At 42.3% G+C, this 21964-nt stretch overlaps 1 protein-coding gene across 2 annotated transcripts in view; it reads right to left on the bottom strand.

The window, feature by feature from the left end:
* Positions 1–1833: 1833 nt before the first annotated feature.
* The window catches only part of Akap7 (A-kinase anchoring protein 7), a 146783-nt gene continuing 126652 nt past the window's right edge, over positions 1834–21964 (bottom strand). Inside the window, exon 8 of one of the 2 annotated variants that reach the window (XM_036168917.1) lies at positions 1834–3019. In XM_036168917.1, coding sequence (XP_036024810.1) covers positions 2826–3019 — 194 coding nt within the window. In that variant the 3' untranslated portion in view covers positions 1834–2825. Of the gene's footprint in view, positions 3885–21964 lie in introns of both variants that reach the window. The other variant, XM_036168918.1, reaches the window with a different exon arrangement.

The following is a 21964-nucleotide window of genomic DNA, read 5'->3' as shown; positions in this document are numbered from 1 at the left end:
CCATAGAAAGTACAGCAACCTGTGTGTCCAAAGGACAAAGGACCTCCAGTTAGTCTACGCTGAGAAGAAGATTGGTAGAATCTAAGATTTTATAAGGGAGGCCAAGTTCAAAGCTTACAGAACGTTGTTCTAACTGTTTAAAGTATTACTTTCTAATATCTTTTATTCTCATGGGATCTTTTTTTCTAGTGACTGACTCTTAAATAAATGTTGGAATGTGGTTCTAAATGAGAATATTGCCCCCCAAGGGTACACTTCATGAAACAGACAAGCAATACATAAAATAGGAGGGGACATCCTCCAGAAGGTCACAGCTAATGTCACCAGGTGGAAGGATGTGACCCAGTGCCGCAGCCAGCAGATGCCAGCTTCAAGGTAAATCCCCAAGAAAACTGTCCAAGGCTCCTTGAAACCACCTGGCCTGGAAGTGAGGCTCAGAAAGTGAACTAGCTTGCTCAAGAACACCCATCAGTGTTAAATCCAAGTCGAGAAGCATCAGTTGCTTCCTGGTCCGGTGTTTTTGTGAACAGGTTCACGTGGGGATTCCATTGACAAGGATTAGAATCATTAGGTATGTGGTTTCTATCATATCAGCTCAACACTCTCGTATTTGTAGAAATTCAGGGGTGTGTGTGTGTGTGTGTGTGTGTGTGTGTGTGTGTGTGTGTGTGTTTCAGGGACTTTATTACTCATATTTAATTTCTGAAATATTTTATTTGGTAAAGGGAGGAAATATCCCATTGTAGAAAGTATCACCTTTGAAGTAGAACAGATTTGAGTTTAAATATAGCCCTATCTTTTGTTCCCTTTACATCCTTGGGCCATTTCAGCATATAGGTCTCCAGTTTTCCTAATCTAGAAAGTACTCATTACTTCCTACTAGGATCACGTAAGGGAAGGAATTTAAACATGCGCCCAAATCACCTGGCACATGGCCCTGGCCTTCATGGGTATTTAACAATAGAAATAGACTGGCAACTAAAGTTAACAGAAAGACGTGAAATTGGAGTTGAAAACAATACTTTTCTTTCAAGCTACTCAGATAGATTGGTAATAACTCCTGGAGGAAGATACAGACAATGCTAAGAAATACCAATCTGAAATTGTTCATGTGGATTACCAGATTTCACCAAAGCAGCTATAAAACACTGGGGCCACCGGGTTGTGGCTCAGGTCCAAATTCCTAACATCCTTGTGGCTTTGGCTAGGGAGCCCAACCTCTGGACTCTGTGTCCTCATTAGAAAAACAAGAAAAGGCCTAAGCATTTTTGTTTCCTTCCTTTAGGGTTACTCAAGGAAATCTATAATGACCTTCACGGCTAAGTGAGGGCTCCCAGTAGGCAGCTTACAGGGGAGTTGTGGCTAGTCACAAAGAGGGGATTCATGGTCAGCCCCTCAGAAGGGGTTCATGGCCAACTGCTGGGGGGTGGTCCTAACCAGCCTCTGAGGGGTGGTCATGGCCAGCTGCTCAGGGGAGTTCATGCCAGCCCCTCTCACTGGGGGTTCATGGCTAGCTTCTTGGAGTGGGCTCACAGCCCGTAGCTAGCAGATCTAAATGAACTTGCCCTCTTCATCATTGTGAGGAAGAGTCTAGTGACATAGGATCAGTTATTTTGAAGACATCACTCAGGTTGTCTTTGAATTTTCTGTTCCGCTGTTACTTGTGTATGAAGTTGACTGATTGGAAATCAGGAAACAGTCTAAAGTGACAATGATGTGACAGTGGGCCTCCTTAGTACAAAGACGGGAAACAATGAAACTACAGAGACCCTGATCATGACCTTGGGACACCAACAAGGACCCGGTGGTTTCCAGAAGAATGAAAAGGAAAAGCAACAGGGAAACAATAAGTTTTATTAAGAGGCATGAAAAGTAGGATCTCCTAAAGTATTACATTATGAATTAATGTATCATTTACCCTGTGAAAAAATTAGCCAAAATCCATGAGCAAAGTGGATTGTATAAGTGAGATGATTACATATCTGATCTCTAATCATTTCCTTCCCCCACCATCTATTAGTAGCAGCAATTTTAAAATGACTATTGAAAAAGCTGTTACAAATAAACTTCACATGGGGAGAAACATTTTAAGAATGATCTTTAAAAAAAATGAACCAGTGCCAACTATTCAAATTGTGAAGAACACAGGGAGGGAGGCTTGGGGCTTGTCTTCAGAGAAGTAGGAAATAAAAACACTGGACATTTGTTCACTAAGAAATGAAAAAGCAAACTGCATTTTCATCAGTGAAAAATAATACACATCGATATTATAAAACATTCTTAACCAATGACTGCAATGATTACATTTACAAATGTTCATTCAAGTATGGATACTCAAAAAAGCATTCGGAATCTCACCAAAAGTAATGTGAGACTGGACAAGCCCGGACAGTGTGTCTTTTGAAGTAGAAAGGGCCTTATCAACAGGAGGCAGGCGACCCTTAGAATACTGTTGTTGGCTTTACTTAGTTCTGTTGTTTTTGTCTACAAAGGATTTTTCATAGTCAACATTCTTTTTTTTGTTTTTGTTTTTTATCTGCAAGGACCCATGGAACACCTCACAACAGCTAATTAAGAAGTTATTTCTATAAAATGAGTCAACAACACCCAAATAAACATTCTAAAACTTAACTTAGCTGCTGATGATGATAAGGCAAAAATATGTTTTCTTTGGCAAGAAGTTGTTAATTCCTTACCAAATGTTGGTTCGTGGGCTTTGTAGAAACGGTTAAGAACACTCTGGTTATTTACCAAAGGGCTATGGACCAGGCTGAGAGTTCATAAACTTTTCACCATCCTAACAGCAGTGGAGAGCTACCCCGAAGTCACCCGGAAATCAGCATCGTTGTGTGATCACCGGCACTAAGAACTCTTCCTTCAAAAAGCTCCTTCCTAATCATGGCCTGAGTCTCAGGCTTTAGCAAAAGTTCCTTTATCTGTTTCACTTTGGACTTCAGCTCCATCCTTTCTCGGTGCAAAGCTTCATTAATTAAGTCTTGACTCCCAGCTGGTTTCTTGCCTAAAGGAAAAAAATTATATAATACATTTAAAGTACAAATATCAATGAAACACATTAAATATGGCACACTGACTTATCAAAATAAGGCTGAAAAAACCTTTAAAACGTTACCCACGTTTCATAGAAAAGATTGCATTTTGCCAAAAATATATGATATATGTGAAACTTAATTTACTGTAAATAAAGATCACTGCATGGTAACAGCACACTGGGGACGAACAGGAAACACTGTGGACTCACTACACTCATGATCATTTCAACAGTGACAAACAGAATTCAGTACTTGATAGCTGTGTGCAAGTTTTGGCCTCCCATACAGTAGCCAAATGATCTAAGCAATGTAAACGGCAGTATTCCATCGGTGGCGAGTCCTCTCCCTCGGCCCGGCAGGCCTTCCGGAAGTGCCCCCTCTCCCTCGTGCATGCTTGATGGTACATGAACTTGGGACTGTTCTTCTGTAAATTAATTTCTTCTGCTGGCCCCAGCACCCCATTCTCTTCTGTTGTGTCGCAGCAACAGCAAGGCCATCGATCATCAAATGTGTTAAGCGATCTCCGCGGCTTGAACAAGACACTTAAAGAGCACATTGCAAGTCAGTCTGCGCCTTGGACTTAGCCGAGGGGCAGGGGTGCTTTTCACAGCGCCGCAGCGGGAAGGGGTTCCACTCTCACTTCCTGTTGTTACCACTGCCTTTGCCATTCTGATTGGCCTCTTCAGCTTTGGTGGAGTTCCCCTTCTCCTGGCTGCTTTTTGTTCTGCGTTTCTTCCAAATACTGTTGGACAGCCTTGAGCACGGCGCTCTCCACCAGCCTCTTACTGAGCCTGACCAGTTCGGCATCCTCAGGCTCCCCTCGGTCCTTCTCACCTACATTCCACAAGAGAAGAGAGGTCACTGAGCTCATATTGCCATAGCAACGAAGCCACCAAGGCCCAGCTAGTTCAGCTAGTTAAAAGAGCAAGTGTCCTTCACTCTGGCAAATGGGATCTATAAATCCAACAAGAGTGGGTTGCCTTTTCCTATGACATTTGTCCAAGCAGGAGCCTGTCTATTGCTCGAGACAGTCCATTAGACAGACATACCTTGACTGGGAGCACTGTGGCCTTCCCATTTCTACAGGGCTTTTGTGCTCCTCTTGGCCCAAGGCTAATGAGCTGTTTTCACCCACCACCTGAGGTCTCAGGCACATGAATTCACCAAGGAGAGCTGGATCTGCTGCTCCCTCTCGAATGCTAATTATCAGGGAGCCAAGATTCCCCTGTCATCTCATGACTTGGGATCATTCATTTTTAAATGCTTGGCACAGAGACTGGCTGTCGATAAACTCCCAGTACTCACACCAAGGCAAATGAGGTAACCAGTGCCAGCAGCAGTGGTTTAAAATAGGACTGCAAGACCAGCATTCTATGTTTAAAAATCATCCCATCGCTATCACTGCAACTCAAGGGATGGGAAATTCTCCTAAGAAGAGTTACGGTCGTTATGGTAACTTCCTAGCTGCCACTGCCTTCTGATCATTCTGCTAACCTGCTAGTGATGCTCCAGGTGTAAGGAAAGGACTCACTTGACTGTCTTGTAAAAGAGCTACTTCTCCCATGTTCTCATGCTATGCATCACCCTGCCACTCTCCAAATCCTCTTTTTATTCGAATCCTCTCTGTATTCGGGAAAGGCAAAGGGGCTCGGTCACTAATTCCACACAGCACACTCCCTCCCTCCATTGATGTGAAGAAGTCCTCACATTGCCCACAGTCAGATGAGCTCAGTGTGGGGCAATCACCCAAGGACTCATGAAGACAAAGCCAGAACTACCCTGACATGTTCGGGTCTGGGCCAGGAGGATACGGTGAGTGTAAGCAGGAAGACAGATACTATTTTCTATCCTCATAGACAACAGGGCGTGGAAACAAAAGAAGATGTGCCAAAGGTAATCCCTGGCCCCAAACTGCCTTCAGAGCCCTGTTACTTGTCTACACCACACATGCAGGACCCATTCTGCTGACAGCTACCCCCAACCTGCCTAGGGACAGACATCGCAGATGAAAGCAAGGCTAGGTGAAGGCCAACCTAGAGAGATGCCTTCACAACTGCCTCAAAAGTGGCAATATGGCGCCAAAGATCAGAAGTCTCAGGACATGTGCAGTGCAAACTGTGTTCAGAATTGAGTAAGCTTTGGCTTGGTGATAATTACAGAGAATCTACTAACCAGATACATCATATTGGGAAAGAAGAAAAAATTCATTACTCATATAACTTTAGGCAAAAGTTCAGATTTTACTAGTAAGAATGCATGGAAACGGTGCCTAATATTTAGATGATTTGCTCTCAGTTTTATTGCACAATATTTACCCTGTACAGATGATATTTCCATATGCATTATATGTAACTTTCTGTATAGTGGCTCTTCAAATTTAAAACAGGAAATCAGATGCAAATGAAGAAGAGCTATTTAAGTGCCTTTCAAAGCACTGTAAATGACTGTCTAAACCTCTCACCTGGGCCCTAGACCCAGGCCAGTGATTGGATGTTTGTGGACAGCTCCAGAACTCTAGTCAGCTTTCTCATTGGTAAGAGAACAAGATTGAATTTCATTAATATCTCATTCTCCAAAAATCCCTCTCAGGTCTAATATTATGGACCTTGTCATTTCTGTCAGTGAAGGGTCTCTATGGCTTTAAATGTTAAGATCATTTTAAATACCCTAGGTTTGTGGTACAGACTTATATTCCCATACTCAGGATGAAGTTCAAAGCTAGCCTGGGTTACAGAGGAAGACCCTGCCGCAACACCTTTCCTAGAGAGAGGTTTGAAATATAAAAGCCTTCCCACAAAATGTTCATTTCCCTTCTGGCTTTCCTGGTTTTGCTCATGCTTTTACTATTATCACTCAAACTGAAAACCTGGTTACCTTTGACACGTCCGTGCCCTCCATCAGCACACTTAATTGCAGAACACTGTCAACATGAACATCACGATTTCTCCTGCCGACAAGGCACCTGACAAAATGCCTCTAGATTAACTTTTCTAAAACGTCCCTTTCAGACTGAAGAGTGGTGGTGTGTATTTTTTATCGCGATGCTTAGGAGGCAGAGGCAGGAGGATCTTGGTGAATTTGAGGCCAGCCTGATCTACAGATCAAGCTCCAGGCCAGACAGACAGGGCTACACAGGGAGACTTTGTCTCAAAAAGCCTATTTAATTTGTTAATGAAAAAAATAAGATAAAATCTCCACTTACCAGAAAAACAAGCTTACATACCCTTCCAGATCATTCCCTATCACTAGGTGGCCCTACCCTTTCCCTTCCAACTGAAATTTTACTTACTCCATGAACTGTTCCTTGCCTTGCTCAGCTGGATGGGCAAACTGCTACTAGATTCCAGTAACTCTGTGTATATAGCACATGGTCATTGGCTATTTGGTCATTTATTCAACGAGTGTGTCTAAACAAGTCTGGTGGCTGGGAAGATGGTTCAGTCAGGAACATCCCTGATCCAAGCATGGCACCTGAGTCTGGATCCCCCAGCACCCACCTAAAAAGCTGGATGCAGCGGTACTTATCTATAATTCTGGCACTGGGGAAGCAGAGACGGGAGCAGCCCTGAAGCCCACTGGCCAACTAGTCTACCTTATCAGTAAACTCCAGATTCACTGAGAAACCTTGTCTCAAAATATAAGGTGGGTTGTGATGAACAGCAGACATCTATCTCTGGCTTCTATGTGCATTCATTCACATGTACATGTACACATGCCTCCACCTACATGTACATGTACCCCCCCCCCAAACACATACACAGGCTTGAGGACAGAAACTATAATTAGTCTCTGCTACCTTCCTCTCTCCTAACATATGGCAGTTTATTCATCACAATAAGAGCTCAACAAATTTTTTTTTGGTTCTGCCTAGTGAATTTTTAATTGAAATCCTTGAAAGCAGTAGCAACAGTTTTGAATATTATTATTGCCCTATATAAATAGCACACCATGGCCAGAAATTTACATGGCCAGAAATATAAATGTAAAATTAAATCTAAATAAGAGCAGAGAATTGCTGAATAATTCAAATATCTATATGGAAAAAAATCTACATTAATTTTGCCTGATGAACCTGACCAATAAGACAAAAGATTTCTCCCAAAGATGATCAGAAATTAACAATCCAAAATAATTATTTCATTAACCAACCAAAAACAAGCAAATTAGCGAATCTTCCAGATCAGACCTGGACTTGAACTTCCTCACACACTTTCTGCAAACCCACTGAGACCATTAATACAGCCTCACAGCAAACTGGGCATGGTGGCACATGACCGTAATCCCAGCACCCAGGGAGGTTAGGGCAGGAGGGTAAGAAATGCAAGCGTATCCTGGGCCACATAGGGAGCGTAAGGCCAGCCTAGGATACATGGAACTCTGTAAATGTCTCTACACATGTATGTATGCATACACATGTGTGTCATGGGAAGGCTTTTCACAGAGCTCTGTTAAGAATGCACTTGTCCAAGAAGCCAGAATCTTCTTTCCAGGGATAACCTGTCTTACAGTTTTCCATATATTTAATTCAACACAGAGAGGCATTTTCAGATGAAAGTTATGATATTTCTCCTCTGCTGAATACTTGCATAAGGGCAGCAGTCTCTCCCACTGACCTCTAAGATAAAGGGCATTCTCTGAGGCCTCATTAATGATGGTAGCTCACCACAGTATGGCAATACACACACTCTCTTTTGATTCCAGCAAGATGCTAACAAAAATATTCCTAACAAAAGTGTGAAATTCACGATCAAAAGTAACCCTTCTTGGATATTTTGGTTTACTGACTCTCATATCTACTTAACAGCTTAACTTTTGCCTTTGATATTGCAGTTAAGATATCTCCCTGACATATCTGTATGGCAGTGTTTGTGACTCAGTCTCACTCTGTTGCCCAGGATGGCATGGAACTCATTACATACCCTAGAATGGCTAGAACAGACAACAATCCCCCTGTCTCAACATTCCAAGTGCAGGAATTATAGGCATAAACCACCACACCCAGTTCCATCATTTCCTATGAAAAATATATAAGTAATGAAATATATATCCTAAAAAATATATAAGTAATGAAAAAATCTTTTAAAACTACAAAACATAGTCAAATGTGGTGGCATATGCCAACAATCCTAGCACTAGGGAGGCTATGGCAGGAGGGTAAGGGAAAGTCTAGCCTGACTTTAGACTGAGTTTTAGACCACTCTGGGCTGTAAAGTGAACTTATCCCCAAGTATCATTCACTAAATGAGAATAAATCCACTCAACACGGTATGTCCTGAAAGGCACAAAATAAAGATATTTTTCAACCAACTTCAAATGAGCAATTAGGAGTAAGCAGCTCTCTACAAGTGTGGCACCATTTATTCACGGTCTGTACCCATTGTTCTGTCTTTGTTTATATTTATCTGAGAGCATTGGGACCAATACAAGCCAGTGATAAGGTTTATTTTTTGTGATCATAAAAAGAAAAGAACTCACTGGGCCGTGGTGGTGCACGTCTTTAATCCCAGCACTCAGGAGGCAGAACCAGGAGGATCTCTGTGAGTTCGAGGCCAGCCTGGTCTACAGAGCAAGATCCAGGGTAGGCACCAAAACTACACAGAGAAACCCTGTCTTGAAAAACCAAAAGAAAAAAGAAAAGAACTCCTCAGTGGTGGCAAGCAAATTTTGGAACTTCTAGGACAATGTAAGGTGAGTCTTAGTGTGGTTCCATTGGTCTTAACGTACTAGCCAAGCTGACCCAACACAAGCTTGATTGATGTCACATGAAAGGCTCTGGAGATCGCCACTCCTTACTGACAACATCTAAGTGCCTATCTATAGTAACAAGAATAAATCAATAGATAGTAATTTGATTTTTTAAGAAGTGGAAAAGATAGCATAAGAATGAAAGAGGGAGAGAGAGGGAGGATGAAGGGAGGGGTAAAGACAGACAGACACACAGACACACAGACACACACATACACACACACACACACACACACACACACACACACGCACATAGTGGGGAGACATCAAAATGAGAACATTCACACCTGAGAACATTAGCCACTATCACTACACACCAAGTGTCGGAAGCCTTCTTTGGGAAAGCAGGGCTCCTCTGACCCCCGAGGCTGCAGGAGCAGATCCGTGGCTGTCCCCATGCCACAAAAAGAACATATTATATTATGCCATATTATACTGTAAGGCCTAAGGATACTGTTTGCATTAGCATGGGAAAACACAGAAGAAGGAAAGCTGCCAGGTCTATAAATGTTCCAAGGTATAAAAGGAAAGCTGGTAGGAAGGTTTGGCTCTCTCACACTGCTGGAAATCTGTAAAAGGATGCCTGGAAAGACAAACAGCAAAAAAAGAGGACAAGATTCCCTAGAAAATAGCACCTGACCTAAGGGGCTTTCCAATGGGATTAAAATAATAATAGCAAGAAAGGGAAGGTCAGAAAATGGGCAGTCTCTCCACTGAAACATTGCACCCAGGGAGAAATACAAGTATTAAAAGCCACTGTTACTTGTGGCGGCCCACGCCAATAATCCTAATACTTAGAGGGTAGAGGTTGGAGGAGCCACAGTTCAAGGTTGTCATCATTGGCTACACAGTGAGTCCAAGACAAGCCTTGGCTACAAGACACATTGTCTCAAAAATCCAAACAAACGACAACAACGCAGAAGGAGTTACTGAAACAGCAACGAGGAAAAGGTAGGCGTGGAAGAGGTTGGTACTGAAGCCAGCTTTTCTGGAAAGATCTAAGGAGAAACCCCACAAAGGAAAGGCTCAATAGCCTGATGGGCTTTTTGCTTCCATAAGCCTGTCCATCTCGCACTAACTGAAGCCACATGTGGCTTGCCAAAACTTGGTGCGAAAAGAATCCCTCACTCCATTAGGAAAAACTCTTGAGTGTTTTCAACAAGATCAATGAGGCAAATGTGGGCAAGTGAGGCCTTGGGACAGAGGGAGACAAGACTTTGTGAGGAAAGTGTGCCATGTTGGCAACAAAGCTGAAGGTCACAGATGTGCCTGGGTAGCCTATAGGGCTTGACGATAGTCCCCACAAACAACTGGTCACTGAGGACGGCAGAGCAGTCGGGGAAGCCACCTTGGTAATCACAGATGGCCTTATAGGTCTGCAGTCAGCGTTGTGAAAAGGGTGTCCCAGGCCTGAATCACAGAGCTAGGAAGATGGAGGCAGGAGGTCTAGAAGTTAGGGGACAGTGTGGATTGGGGGCTAGAAAAACAAATGGAGGAAATGAATGGAAACAACAACTTCACTTGGATCTGAACAAAGGCTACTTCAGCATCTTCCCATTACTTGCAAAATTCACACTTGCTGCTCTAGAAACCTAATTATGCCCGCCTAGGAAGAGGACTTTTGTTCTTAACTGTGGCCACCTTGTCTTTCATCTACCTAGCTAAAATGAAGTACTAGCTACAAGTCTGTGGGCTACTCACGAAGTTATCATAAACTGACACTGTCCTTGGACCCTTGTCTGCAGAAGGATTTGGCTGTATGTCCCATGTAAATGAAGCTCCTCTTGGTCTGCACCCAAGCTCTCCCCACAACACACAAACAAAACACTAAAACCCACTGGATGATTCCTGTCACCTGGGCCCTCCAGACCATGGTTTATATAGTTATATCAAAGATGGGGGAAGACAAAGTTGTATTTGTAAGCCAATCTCCCTAAGGAATCTCTTACCTCCATTTTCTTAAGAGATGTTTCTCTTTTATAGTCTCTAACTCTGCAAATGGTCCAAACTCACCAACTGAAGGTCAGAGAGTTTTAATTTGTATAAAACCAAGAGTTAACTATGATGTCTACCAAAAACTTTCACTTCAAATATAAAGACAAAAAAAAAAAAAAAAGAAAGAAAAGAAAATCAAAGGTAAAGGATGGAAGGTTCACCACAGTGACGATGACCAAAAGAAGGTCAGATAATCCATATTGGTGAGATCTCAAAGAATAGAAACCATTAACAGAGAGAAAGATCATATAACACACAGGAACCAATTCAAGAGGATATAAAATCCCCAATGAGGACTGTGCTGTCTGTCCACACTGCTATAATAGAATATTGAGTAACCCACAGGTTACAGAATTCCATTGCTCACAGCTCTGGAGGGAATTCCAAACTCAAGGCTCTGTAATTTGCACTTCTGAGGGTCCCTTCTGTGCCCTGACATGGTAAAGGGCAGGAAGGCATGCAGGCAGGAGGCCCTGGGTGTGGCCCCTTTATGAAGGCACCTCATCTCATGTTACTGCTGAAAGCCTCATGTCCCCACTGGCAACCCCTGAGGTGGAGGAGCCTCCTCAAACTACAGCACCTATGTACCTGAGGCCAACTGATAGAATTCAAAAGTTAATGCAAACTCTATTGCAGTTTGAAATTTTAAGGTCACTCTCAAGAACTGATACCACATGGAGAAATTTCAGGAAAATACAGATTATTTGAATCACTGTAAGTAATAAAAATTATACAAGACCCCACTCTGCAACCACAGAATAAAAATAATTTTTAGTGCATAGAAAACTTTTACCAAAGAGAGATCGTTTTCTCAGCCACAAAACAAGTTGAAGAATGAAGATGTAATGACCATGCTCAGTTCACAGTCTCAAGCCACCATGGGATCAAATTAAGAAATTCATAACAGGTGTCTGGAGAAGCCTTCAATAATTTAGAAGTTAAACAACATCCCTTAAAATAATTCATGGACAGAAGATACTCAAACTAACTCATATACTTCAAAGCTTATAGCAGGGCTGAGGACTTAACTCATGGGACAGTGCTTGCCTAGCAAATGTTAAGTAAGGTCTTGGGTTCAGTCTTCAGCATTATCTTAAGAATAGTTATGAGGCAGATGGAGGATAGATAGGAATAGACTATCTATCTAAAGGGGAGAATATATATGAAAAACAAAACCAAAAATATCCCAATTTATAACAAAAGTTATACTATTAAGAATTTTACTAGAAAATGAGAAAACTTAGAGATCCATTATGAAGGCTACCACATTAAGAACACAGAAAAAGAGAACTGTTTAACCCCAAGGCCAGCTAAAGGGAGGATATAGAGCTAGGTTTGATCCTACCCTCCAAGGATCAGCCTTTAACTTGGTGATTCTACAAAAAAAATCAGTGACACTAAATGTGGAGCTGATTTGGGGAGCAGACGTCAATGGAACTGGTACAGCTGTATCTAGTTCTTATTCGGGAACAAAATTTACTAAGCATGCATTAATCTCAGAGGGAGAACATCACCATCAACTACTCAAACATTGAGATTAATATTTCAATACTATGAGCAACTTTATCCCAATAACATCATGAACAAAATGACACAAACAAGCCTCTGTCCTTGAAGGACACAAACTACCCCCACTGCATTTCAGAGGGGGAAACTAATGAGTTGAACAACCTGGACCTGTTAAAGAAACCAATTATTGAAAATCAGGGAAAGAGCCCAGAAAGCTGGCTGTACTTCAGAAAGAAGAAAATTACCAAACATTTTAGGAAGAAACCTTAACAATTCAGTCTTCCAATCAATCAGAGAGGGAAGCCATCCTAATTAGCCAAACCAGACTGTAAGAAACAAAACCTCTACAGACCAACCAATGCTCCTTACTATAATTGATTTGCTGAGGTGATCTTACAGATTTCTGTCTACCTTTGAAATGTGTAGTGGATAGCCATCCCAGCATTGGCCTGGAAGTTCCAACCCCCACTGAGGCTTCGGTAATGGTCACGCCCACAAGGCGAGGCGGAGGAGGAAGCGGAAGACCCAAGAGAGAGAGGAGGGGCGGCGCTCTCTTGGTTCGGGGACGCTGGACACAGGAGGTAGACTGAGCAGAGTTCTCCAGAGAACCTTTGCTAGACCCTACAACCTATCCCTTCATTTGTAAGTTACCCCACAAAATAAACCTCCCTTTTAACTACGTGGAGTGGCCTTAATAATTTCACCAATATCTGGCGCCCAATGTGGGGCAAGAGTTTCCACCTAAAACCTGAGAAAAAAGATTCTAAGACAGAGCTAAAAACAGCTTCCTAGTTGTCTGGCTCAAGTTAGCAGCAGCCTGCCCGTTCGAGCTACTGTGGCGGGTTTCTGGCTTGTGCGTCTGACCTGCAGTGTGGTGGGAATGAGGAATCTACAAGCAACACTTTGCTCTGCTGCATGTTGGATTTAGCCTTTGAGAGTTAAAAAAAAAAAAAAAGAAAAAAGAAAAAAGGGTTTCTGGGCTATGCACTGCTTTGATAGAACTGCTTCTGATAGTTGATGGTACACATGGCTCCAGACCCAGAGCTGGCAGTAAACTGTACCGCCGCCATGTTGGGAAGCAGAGGTGGGTGGAGCCAGCAGCCACAGCAGCGTTTCAGTCTTACAAAGATGGATATTACACAGAGAATCTAGTTTATGTTGTCTTTGGGATTTTTAACTGCAGAAAAATATTTGATCATAAAAGCTGTTGAGTTAAACAAATATGTAAATTTTAAAGGTACCTTGACTTCAAATTTTGGATATAAGGATATGTTGCTTTGAAAAGGAATCTCTGCTTTTGTTTCCACAGAAAACCAGAGGCTGTGGATTTGTTCCAGATTAAGATACATCAGGTTTGATCAGCCAAGACCACCTGAAAGGTCTCCAATGACACAATGGCCCAGATGATCTGACATCCAGAATGGTTTCAAGGCAACTGGCTCAGAGGTTCACCCTGATGGACTACTCCATAATCCTAAAATTTTCTTTGTGTCCCCATAAGATACAGCGCCCCCCTTCAGCAGGAAGTAGTAAGGAAAACTACACCCACATTCCCAAAATTATCAAGCTGGCTTTGGAGATGGAATTGGCTCACTCCTTCTCTAAACCCAGACATATTGCTAAAAGAAAAGGTTAAGAGATTCTTGTGTCCCAAATCAGAAGAGCCCTCTGCTGTGGGACAGAGAAAAACCAATATTTTCTTTAAAGTAGATTGATTATAAACACAATCTCTTTCTAAAGAAGAAAAGGGGATATGATATAGATATAATAGGATAAAAGGATAGTTTAAGGAACTTACTTCTAAAGAGCAACAACTTGTTTAAAATGTTTTACATTGGTATAGACTTTAGTCTACTGATACAAACTTAAAGTTAATTTTGTTATACTGTGTGCATATTTCTACTCATGTTTAAGGTATTATGTTTGTATAGCTCATTTAAATTGTAATGGATAATTAAAAATAGATAATAATTAGTCATCTATGATAATCATACTCATAGCCATGTTAGTTAAGTCTTCTAGGTATACATAGAGATATTTCAGACAGATAGGTAATCTTCAAATACTTCAAAGACCTACAGAATATGGCATTTAAAATACTTTTAAAATTTAGACTTTCTGGACAGTGAGACATGTCTGCTCCTGGCAGCACCAATTTACTTCAGAGAAGAGGATGGGCATTAAAGACACTTCATATGGAGTTATCTTCACCTTGACAAAAATAGCCATTTGGGCAAGAAACTGTTCTTGCCTGGACTGCTTGATCAACTGGACATGCAGGACCCATAGAAAGGTGACCACTAAACTTTGCTTGACAAAATGGTCCTTCAGGTTCCTGCTTCGCAGAGGAAACTGCCAGACATTCTACAGGACACTAAAAAAAGTGACCAAGAGACTCTAGCCCTGTGGGCTGAAGACAAATGCCCCAACTTTACAAAGGAACATTAGGTAACTGTCTAGGCCGCCAGCTGTCTCTGTCTACCCTACAAGACTCCCAAAAGTTGCTTGCATCCTTCTCCCGGTTCTCAGGTAATATTATATCCTTCTGAGGTCTTTGATGTGGTTGAAGACTAGATAGTTATAATTTCCTCAATTATGATAAAAGATAAGTTAGATATAAAACCTTAGACTCACAAATATAAGATAGATAGGATATCTTTTTTAATATTGTAACTGTAATTCTTGCTTGATAATTGTTTTGTTATATGTAATTTTATTATGTACAAGTTAAAACCTTCCTTTTAAAAAAAAAAGGTGAAGTGCTGTGGATATTGCTCTGTATAAATAAAGTGCTATTTGGCCAGTGGCCAGGCAGGAAGTATAGGTGGGACAAGAGAGAAGAGAATTCTGGGAAGTGGAAGGCTGGGGCAGAGAGACGACGCCGCCAGCAGCCACCATGAAAAACAACATGTAAAGACACTGGTAAGCCACAAGCCATGTGGCAAAGTATAGACTAACAGAAATGGGTTAATTTAAGATAGAAAAGGTAGATAACAAGCAGCCTGCCATGGCCATACAGTTTGTAAGCAATATAAGTTACTGTGTGCTTTCTTGGTTGGGGCTGAGCGACTGTGGGACTGGTGGGTAAGAGAGATTTGTCCTGACTGGTCCAGGCAGGAAAATTCTAACTACAGAAATGTCTGTTTGGTTTCATTTATGTATGTGTCTAACTTCATACCAATAACACACTGCCTTTGCTGCTGTAATTTCAAAGTAAGTCTCAAAAACTAGATCCAAGGCCATGTAAACCAAGTGATTGTCAACACAGGTACAGAGGCAATTAAATATGTTACAGTAATCTTAAGAAATGGTAGCCGGGTGGTGGTGGCGCATGCCTTTAATCCCAGCACTCAGGAGGCAGAGGCAAGTAGATCTCTGTGAGTTCGAGACCAGCCTGGTCGACAAAGCAAGTTCCAGGAAAGGCGCAAAGCTACACAGAGAAACCCTGACTCAGAAAACCAAAAAAAAAAAAAAAAAAGAAATGTTACTAGGATCACTAGATACTCATTCTAAGCAAACTAAGCAAACAAACAAACACACTTCTCATCCTGTATTGCAGACCACACATGCAAATTAACTCAAGTAGGATCACAGGTGACTATAAGGGCTCAAAACACAAAGCATGTAGATGAGGTTACCCAAGAGCTTCTTAGTGGCCTTGAGTTTCTTAACTAGGACATCAAAAGTATTAACTACAAAAAAGAAAAAGAAAGATACACTTGGCTTCATCAAAAAAACAAAACTTTTGTTTCCCACACAATACCATTAAGAAAATAAAGTACAAACCATAGAGTGGGAGAAAATATCTGCAAAGCACAGCCTTTAAAAATTTTGATCATAAAACCAAAATGCAACCAGGTGGTGGTGGCACACGCCTTTGACCCCAGCACTTGGGAGACAGAGGCAGGCGGATCTCTGTGAGTTCAAGGGCAGCCTGATCTACAGAGTGAGATCCAGGACAGGCACCAAAACTATACAGAGAAACCCTGTCTTGACCGGGGGAAAAAAAAAAAAAGTATTTTTAAATGGAATAAGAAAACAATCAAATATAAAAGTGACCCAAAAGTTGAAGAGTTACTCTACAAAAGATGTATGCATGGAGCCTGGATGTGATGGCAGCTCACGCCTTTAATCCCCACACTCAGGATGCAGAGACAGGCGGATCTCAGGATTGAGGCCAGCCTGGTCTATATGGTGAACTGAAGGATGGCCAGAGCTATGTAGAGTGACCCTGTCTCAAAAACAAAACCACAATAAAAATGTATGGATGGCCAAGAAGTATGGCAAAAGACAGTCAACATCATTAGTCACTAGGGAAAGGCAAATTGTAGTTACAATGGGATGACACTACGCACCCACTCAAATGACTCAGTTAACAGGACACACAACACAGCAGGTTGCTGAGGATATGGAGCAAACAAGTAGAATTACTATTACCAGTGGGAATGCGAAAATCCCAGTTTGGGAAATTTGGAGAAATTCTTATAAAAGTTGAGTATATTCTTGCTACACTATCCAGCAATCTCACCTCTAGTTTGATGTGAAAACAGATGAAGTGAAATCACATGCTCACCAAATCACTTACACCAATGTCTGGAGTAGCTCTATTCCGAAGTGCCCTAAACTAGACTCTCCCCAAACACTCTTCATCTGATGAACTGAACAGAAAGGCTGTGATACATGAAAGGATGCTAGAAAGGGGTGAAACCCTGGCACATGCGGCAACACAGATAATTCTAAAATATGGGATGTGAAAGAAGTCAAACCGAAGAGACCACATACTGTGGGATCTCATATTTGACATTATGTAAAAGGCAAAGCTAGATGGGAAACAGACCAGCGGTTCTTGGGAGCTGGGAGATCAACAGGAAGGAATCTGGAACAGTTTTGGAGGGTGGTGGAGCTGTCTCTGACCTTGCTTGTGGTTATTATGACTCTTACGGTCATCAAAACTCACAGAACTAGACATGAGCAAGAGCAGATTTGCCGTATGTAAAATAGACTTCACTTTTAAAAATGTGAACGGGAACAGCTTCTTCCCGGTGATGAACACCCAATGTTGTCTCTATGGGGGTCAACGGGACTCGCTGGCTAGTCTCATGCTCATTACTCTGCAGTTAGCCTGTGGCTGCCCATACAGATCACTTCCAGACTCCGCACTATTTTAAGACACATCTCACTTGACGGCAACGTGTGTAATCTCACAGCTGCAGGCCTGCTTCTCACTTGCTTTCCCTGTGAATCATAGCTTTCTGTTGTGTTCAATATCAAAATATTTTCCATAAAATTGACTGGAGTGACTTGTGAGTGTAAATGGAAGCCAAGTAAATTGTTTTTCTTTTTCCCTTCTGTGTCTCTGACATATCATCTACAGCAATCTGCTCAAGAGTACAAACTAAACCAGCCCCCAGGGTGACAGTGGCAGGTGATCGCTGTCTCTGTTGTGGAAATCTGCTTCATGGGGTGCCGGACTCTGCGTGGTTTGTTCTCCTCAGGATTTGCTGTGTTATTTCTAGACTCTACCTACAAGTCCACATTACAGATTACTATCTTGTAGAAATTACAGAGTTTCCTCCCTGAATCTCAGTTCCTGTTCCTGCATTTGTTCCAGTTGAAATTCGAGAATTTTCGAGGTCCCTACCACGTTCCTAAGGCCACTCTGCGTCACTCAGTGCAGGACAGACTGAGATGGACAATTCTGAATCATAAAAAAGGAGGTAGATATTATTAATGCAAATCTGGGTCCACAGGGGTATCAGAAGAAGGATGTGTATCATTGAAAATATATTTTTAGGACAAAGAAACATGTCACAAGTATAAATGTTCAAGTAATTATCTCTTGACCAGCAGAAAACATGGAGCCTGAAAACGAAGCCATGCTTAGAATCTTAACTGCTGTATGCATCATGCATCTGATTAGCCATCTATTTCAAGAGAGCAGGACATAAACATAATAGCCAACTTTTGATTTCTTCGTTATTTCACTAAAACACCTGCTCGTGATAACACACACTTCTCTTTCTAAGCTTATATTCTAAATTCTAAACTAGGGCTCAAGCAGAAAGGAAGGGTGCTTTCAGAAAGGTTCCCATTCTGAACACTGTGCTCACCAAGGCAGGTCAGCTGAGTAAACGTTGGCAACCGATCTAATCAAATAACATAAATCATAAGTTATGGCTGCCACTTTGGCTCATTATAAGCAATATGGGCACACCCAGGTCAGGAGAAATGCCAGGCTGAGAACACTTGCAGAGGCCACAATGCCAATAACAGGGACAGCTGCCTCCATCTGTTTTGAGGGAACCCTGCTTTGCAGAGCAGGGTCAGAAACATTATCCCACTTGGTTCTCACAGGCTTCTTGTGAGGTGAGGGGAGTGTTAAAGAATGACATCATGGGTTTACAGAACCTCTGCAGGATCCCACAGCCTCAGAAATGGGAATCTGGAGTTCTCTGACCACAAAGCTCAGCCTGCCCAGAACACCTACCCCAGGTAGGTAGCCTGCAGAACTCTCATTCTGGGGCAAAGCAGGTGAATGTGAGAAATGCCCAGGACCAGATGGTTGACAGGAGAACAGGACAATTCAGGTTTCACTCACAGTACTTCATCCTCCACTCAAAATTCCCAGTCCTGAGTAACGTATATTGATTGTCACAACACAGTTCCCCCTTCCATTCCTTCTTTGCCCTTCCAATTCTTCTTTCTTCCTTCTTGTCCCTCCTCCCGTGTTTTTCTCTTTCCTCCCTCCTCTCTCTACCTTCTCTCTTTCATATTTCCACCTTTCCTTCCAGAAACATCCACTAAGCCCCCTCTATCTGTGATAAGCAGTTGCATTATGAATATAGAAGTGAACCCAACATGGCCCTTCCTTCGGAAAACTTGCAGTTCAATAGAAATTCATGACAGTAAATAATAAAAGGTCACGAGTCCTCTGAAGAAAGGAGGAATAATATAGAGGAACACAAATAAAGACTAACAGGCTGAAGAGGTGGTTTAGCAGGTAAGAACACAGGCTGCTCATCCAAAGGACCAAGGTTTGATTCCCCCTACCCACATGGCAGCTCACAGCCATCTATAACGCCAACCCCAGGGCAACTGACACCCTCTTCTACCTCTGTAGACACCAGGCATATATATGGGGCACAGACATACAAGTTGTATGGTATTTTGTTTGTGTTCAGACAAATAAAGCTTGCCTGGAGATCAGAAGGCAGAGCTAGCCACTAGTTAACCTTAGAGGCCAGGCAGTGGTGGCACACACCTTTAATCCCAGCACTTGGGAGGAGGAAGCAGGAAGATCAGAAGTTCAAGGCCACCCAGGGTTACACGAGATTGAACCAGTCTAAAAGAGAAACAGAGCTGGGTGGCGGTGGTGCATGCTTTTAATCCCAGCACTAGGGAGGTGGAGACAGGAATATAAGGCAGGTGGAGACAGGATCTCGGCCTCATTTGGTCTGAAGATCTGTAGAGGTAAGAAGTCTCTGGTGGCTGCTGCTCTGCTGCTCTGATCTTTCAAGCAAGCTTTGTCAGAACACAAACAAAATATCAAACAGCACATACATGTAGACAAAACGCCTGTACATGCTAAATAAATGAATATAACAATTCAAAAGACTACAGACAAGGGCTGGGATGTGGCTCAGTTGGTAGAGTGCTTGCCTCATAGGCCCTTTGAAAGCCCTGGTTCATAAACTGGAAGTCCTGGAACATTTGTCTTTAACTGTCCTAGCAATTAAGAAGCAGAAGAAGGGGGATCAGAAGTTCAAGGTCATCCTTGGCTATATAGATGTCCCAAATTCCATGCCAAGTACCCTATCTTAAATAAATGAATGAATGAATGAATGAATGAATGAATAAATAAATAAATAAATAAATAAATAAATAAATAAATAAATAAAAAGACTGGTCACATCAAAGGCGAAATACTCAAAACCTCATGTCCTCATGTAGAAGGAAGGAGGTTAACACTTAAGTCAGATTTTGTAAATTGAGTCAGTGTTCCTCAGATGGACCCAGTAGAAGAGCCTGGCATGACATGATACTACCTGGCATACCACTAGTGCGGCCTATGTGGCTAATGGCATCTTGCTCTGGTGCATGGTGACTGTCGAGGTAAGAAAAAGGGGAGCAACAAGCCTTGGAAACTCTAGGGCCATGCTGAGGAGGGTGCTCAGCGTGTGTTCTCTTGTGGGAATCAAACTAAACTTCCATATGCACAACGTTTTAAGGCTTACCTGCAAGGAATGGTGGTTTGTTTCAACTACTGAGGTATAATGTCAATTCTCAGAACACTGTGATGTGTGTAAGTTTGGCTCACACATTCCTATTACTTAAGAAGAAAACACTACATTTGCTATTGACTAAGTGATTTCTCTTCATTTGTCTTAATTTTGTTGCAAATAAGTTCTTTAGGAGGGAACTAAACTATCAGAATAAGTACAGAGTAGCTGAGAACATGATGAATACTTCACGTGTGTGTGTGTGTGTGTGTGTGTGTGTGTGTGTGTGTGTGCAAGAGTGTGCATGTGTATTGGTGAAATTATTAAGGCCACTCCACGTAGTTAAAAGGGAGGTTTATTTTGTGGAGTAGCTTACAAATGAAGGGATAGGTTGCAGGCCTCTCCTCTTGATCCTGGGTCTTCAGCTTCCTCTCTCAGCCCCGCCTTGTGGGCGTGACCATTACCGAAGCCTCAATGGGGGTTGGAACTTCCAGGCCAAGGCTGGAATGGCTACCCACTACACATGTGCGTGTTTCTGTTTTTTTAAGCAGTCTCTAGCACATTAGCTGGCCTCAAACTCCCTACGTATCTACAGATAAGCTTGAACTGATCTTCTTGTCCCACCCCAGAAGGACTGGGACAGCATGCATGTGCCAACCATAGTCAGCTTACACAACACTGGCTATCAAACCCAGAGCTTCATGCATTCTCCCAACTAAGCTACACCCTCAACCTGAAAACATATACTTACACAAAAATGAAATGCTTTTAAATTATTCAATGTTGTCTGTCTTTAACTCAGCCACCTAATCCTACACTAAACCTCCAGTGGGTGAGGAGGGTGGGATTCAGACCGCAGACTCTTCCAGGTATAAACACGCAAGATAGGTCACATGTCACTGTTTGGCTTGAATGGCTAGAACAGCCCTTTTAAAATCTGCCCATGAAGCCGGGCGGTGGTGGCGCACGCTTTTAATCCCAACACTCGGGAGGCAGAGCCAGGGGGATCCCTGTGAGTTCGAGGCCAGCCTGGGCTACCAAGTGAGTTCCAGGAAAGGCGCAAAACTACACAGAGAAACCCTGTCTCGAAAAACAAAAACAAACAAACAAAAAAAAAATCTGCCCATGAAAACCAGGGTAAACAAACGTGCTTGGCCAGCATACTTGCCTGTGAACCCTGACTAACTGTGGGCAGAGTCCCCTGGACATTTAAAACGTAATAGCAATGGATGAAAATGCTAGGCACAAAAGATAAGAAGGGCAGTCAGTAAAGCAAAGTCAAGACAAACACCATCCTTGGCCACCTTTCCAGGGCATAGAGAGTAAAAAAAAAGAAGGTAACACAGCACCGCCTTCCCAGAAAGGCCGAAGCCTGGTGACCTCTTTAATTTCTGTGTTTAACTATGAGAAAAGATGATTGAAGAAAGTAACTTAGGATGGACTTTT

The sequence above is a fragment of the Onychomys torridus genome, chromosome 19 (genome assembly GCF_903995425.1).
Source record: "Onychomys torridus chromosome 19, mOncTor1.1, whole genome shotgun sequence".
Taxonomy (NCBI): domain Eukaryota; kingdom Metazoa; phylum Chordata; class Mammalia; order Rodentia; family Cricetidae; genus Onychomys; species Onychomys torridus.
This window is presented reverse-complemented; position numbering and strand designations above follow the sequence as displayed.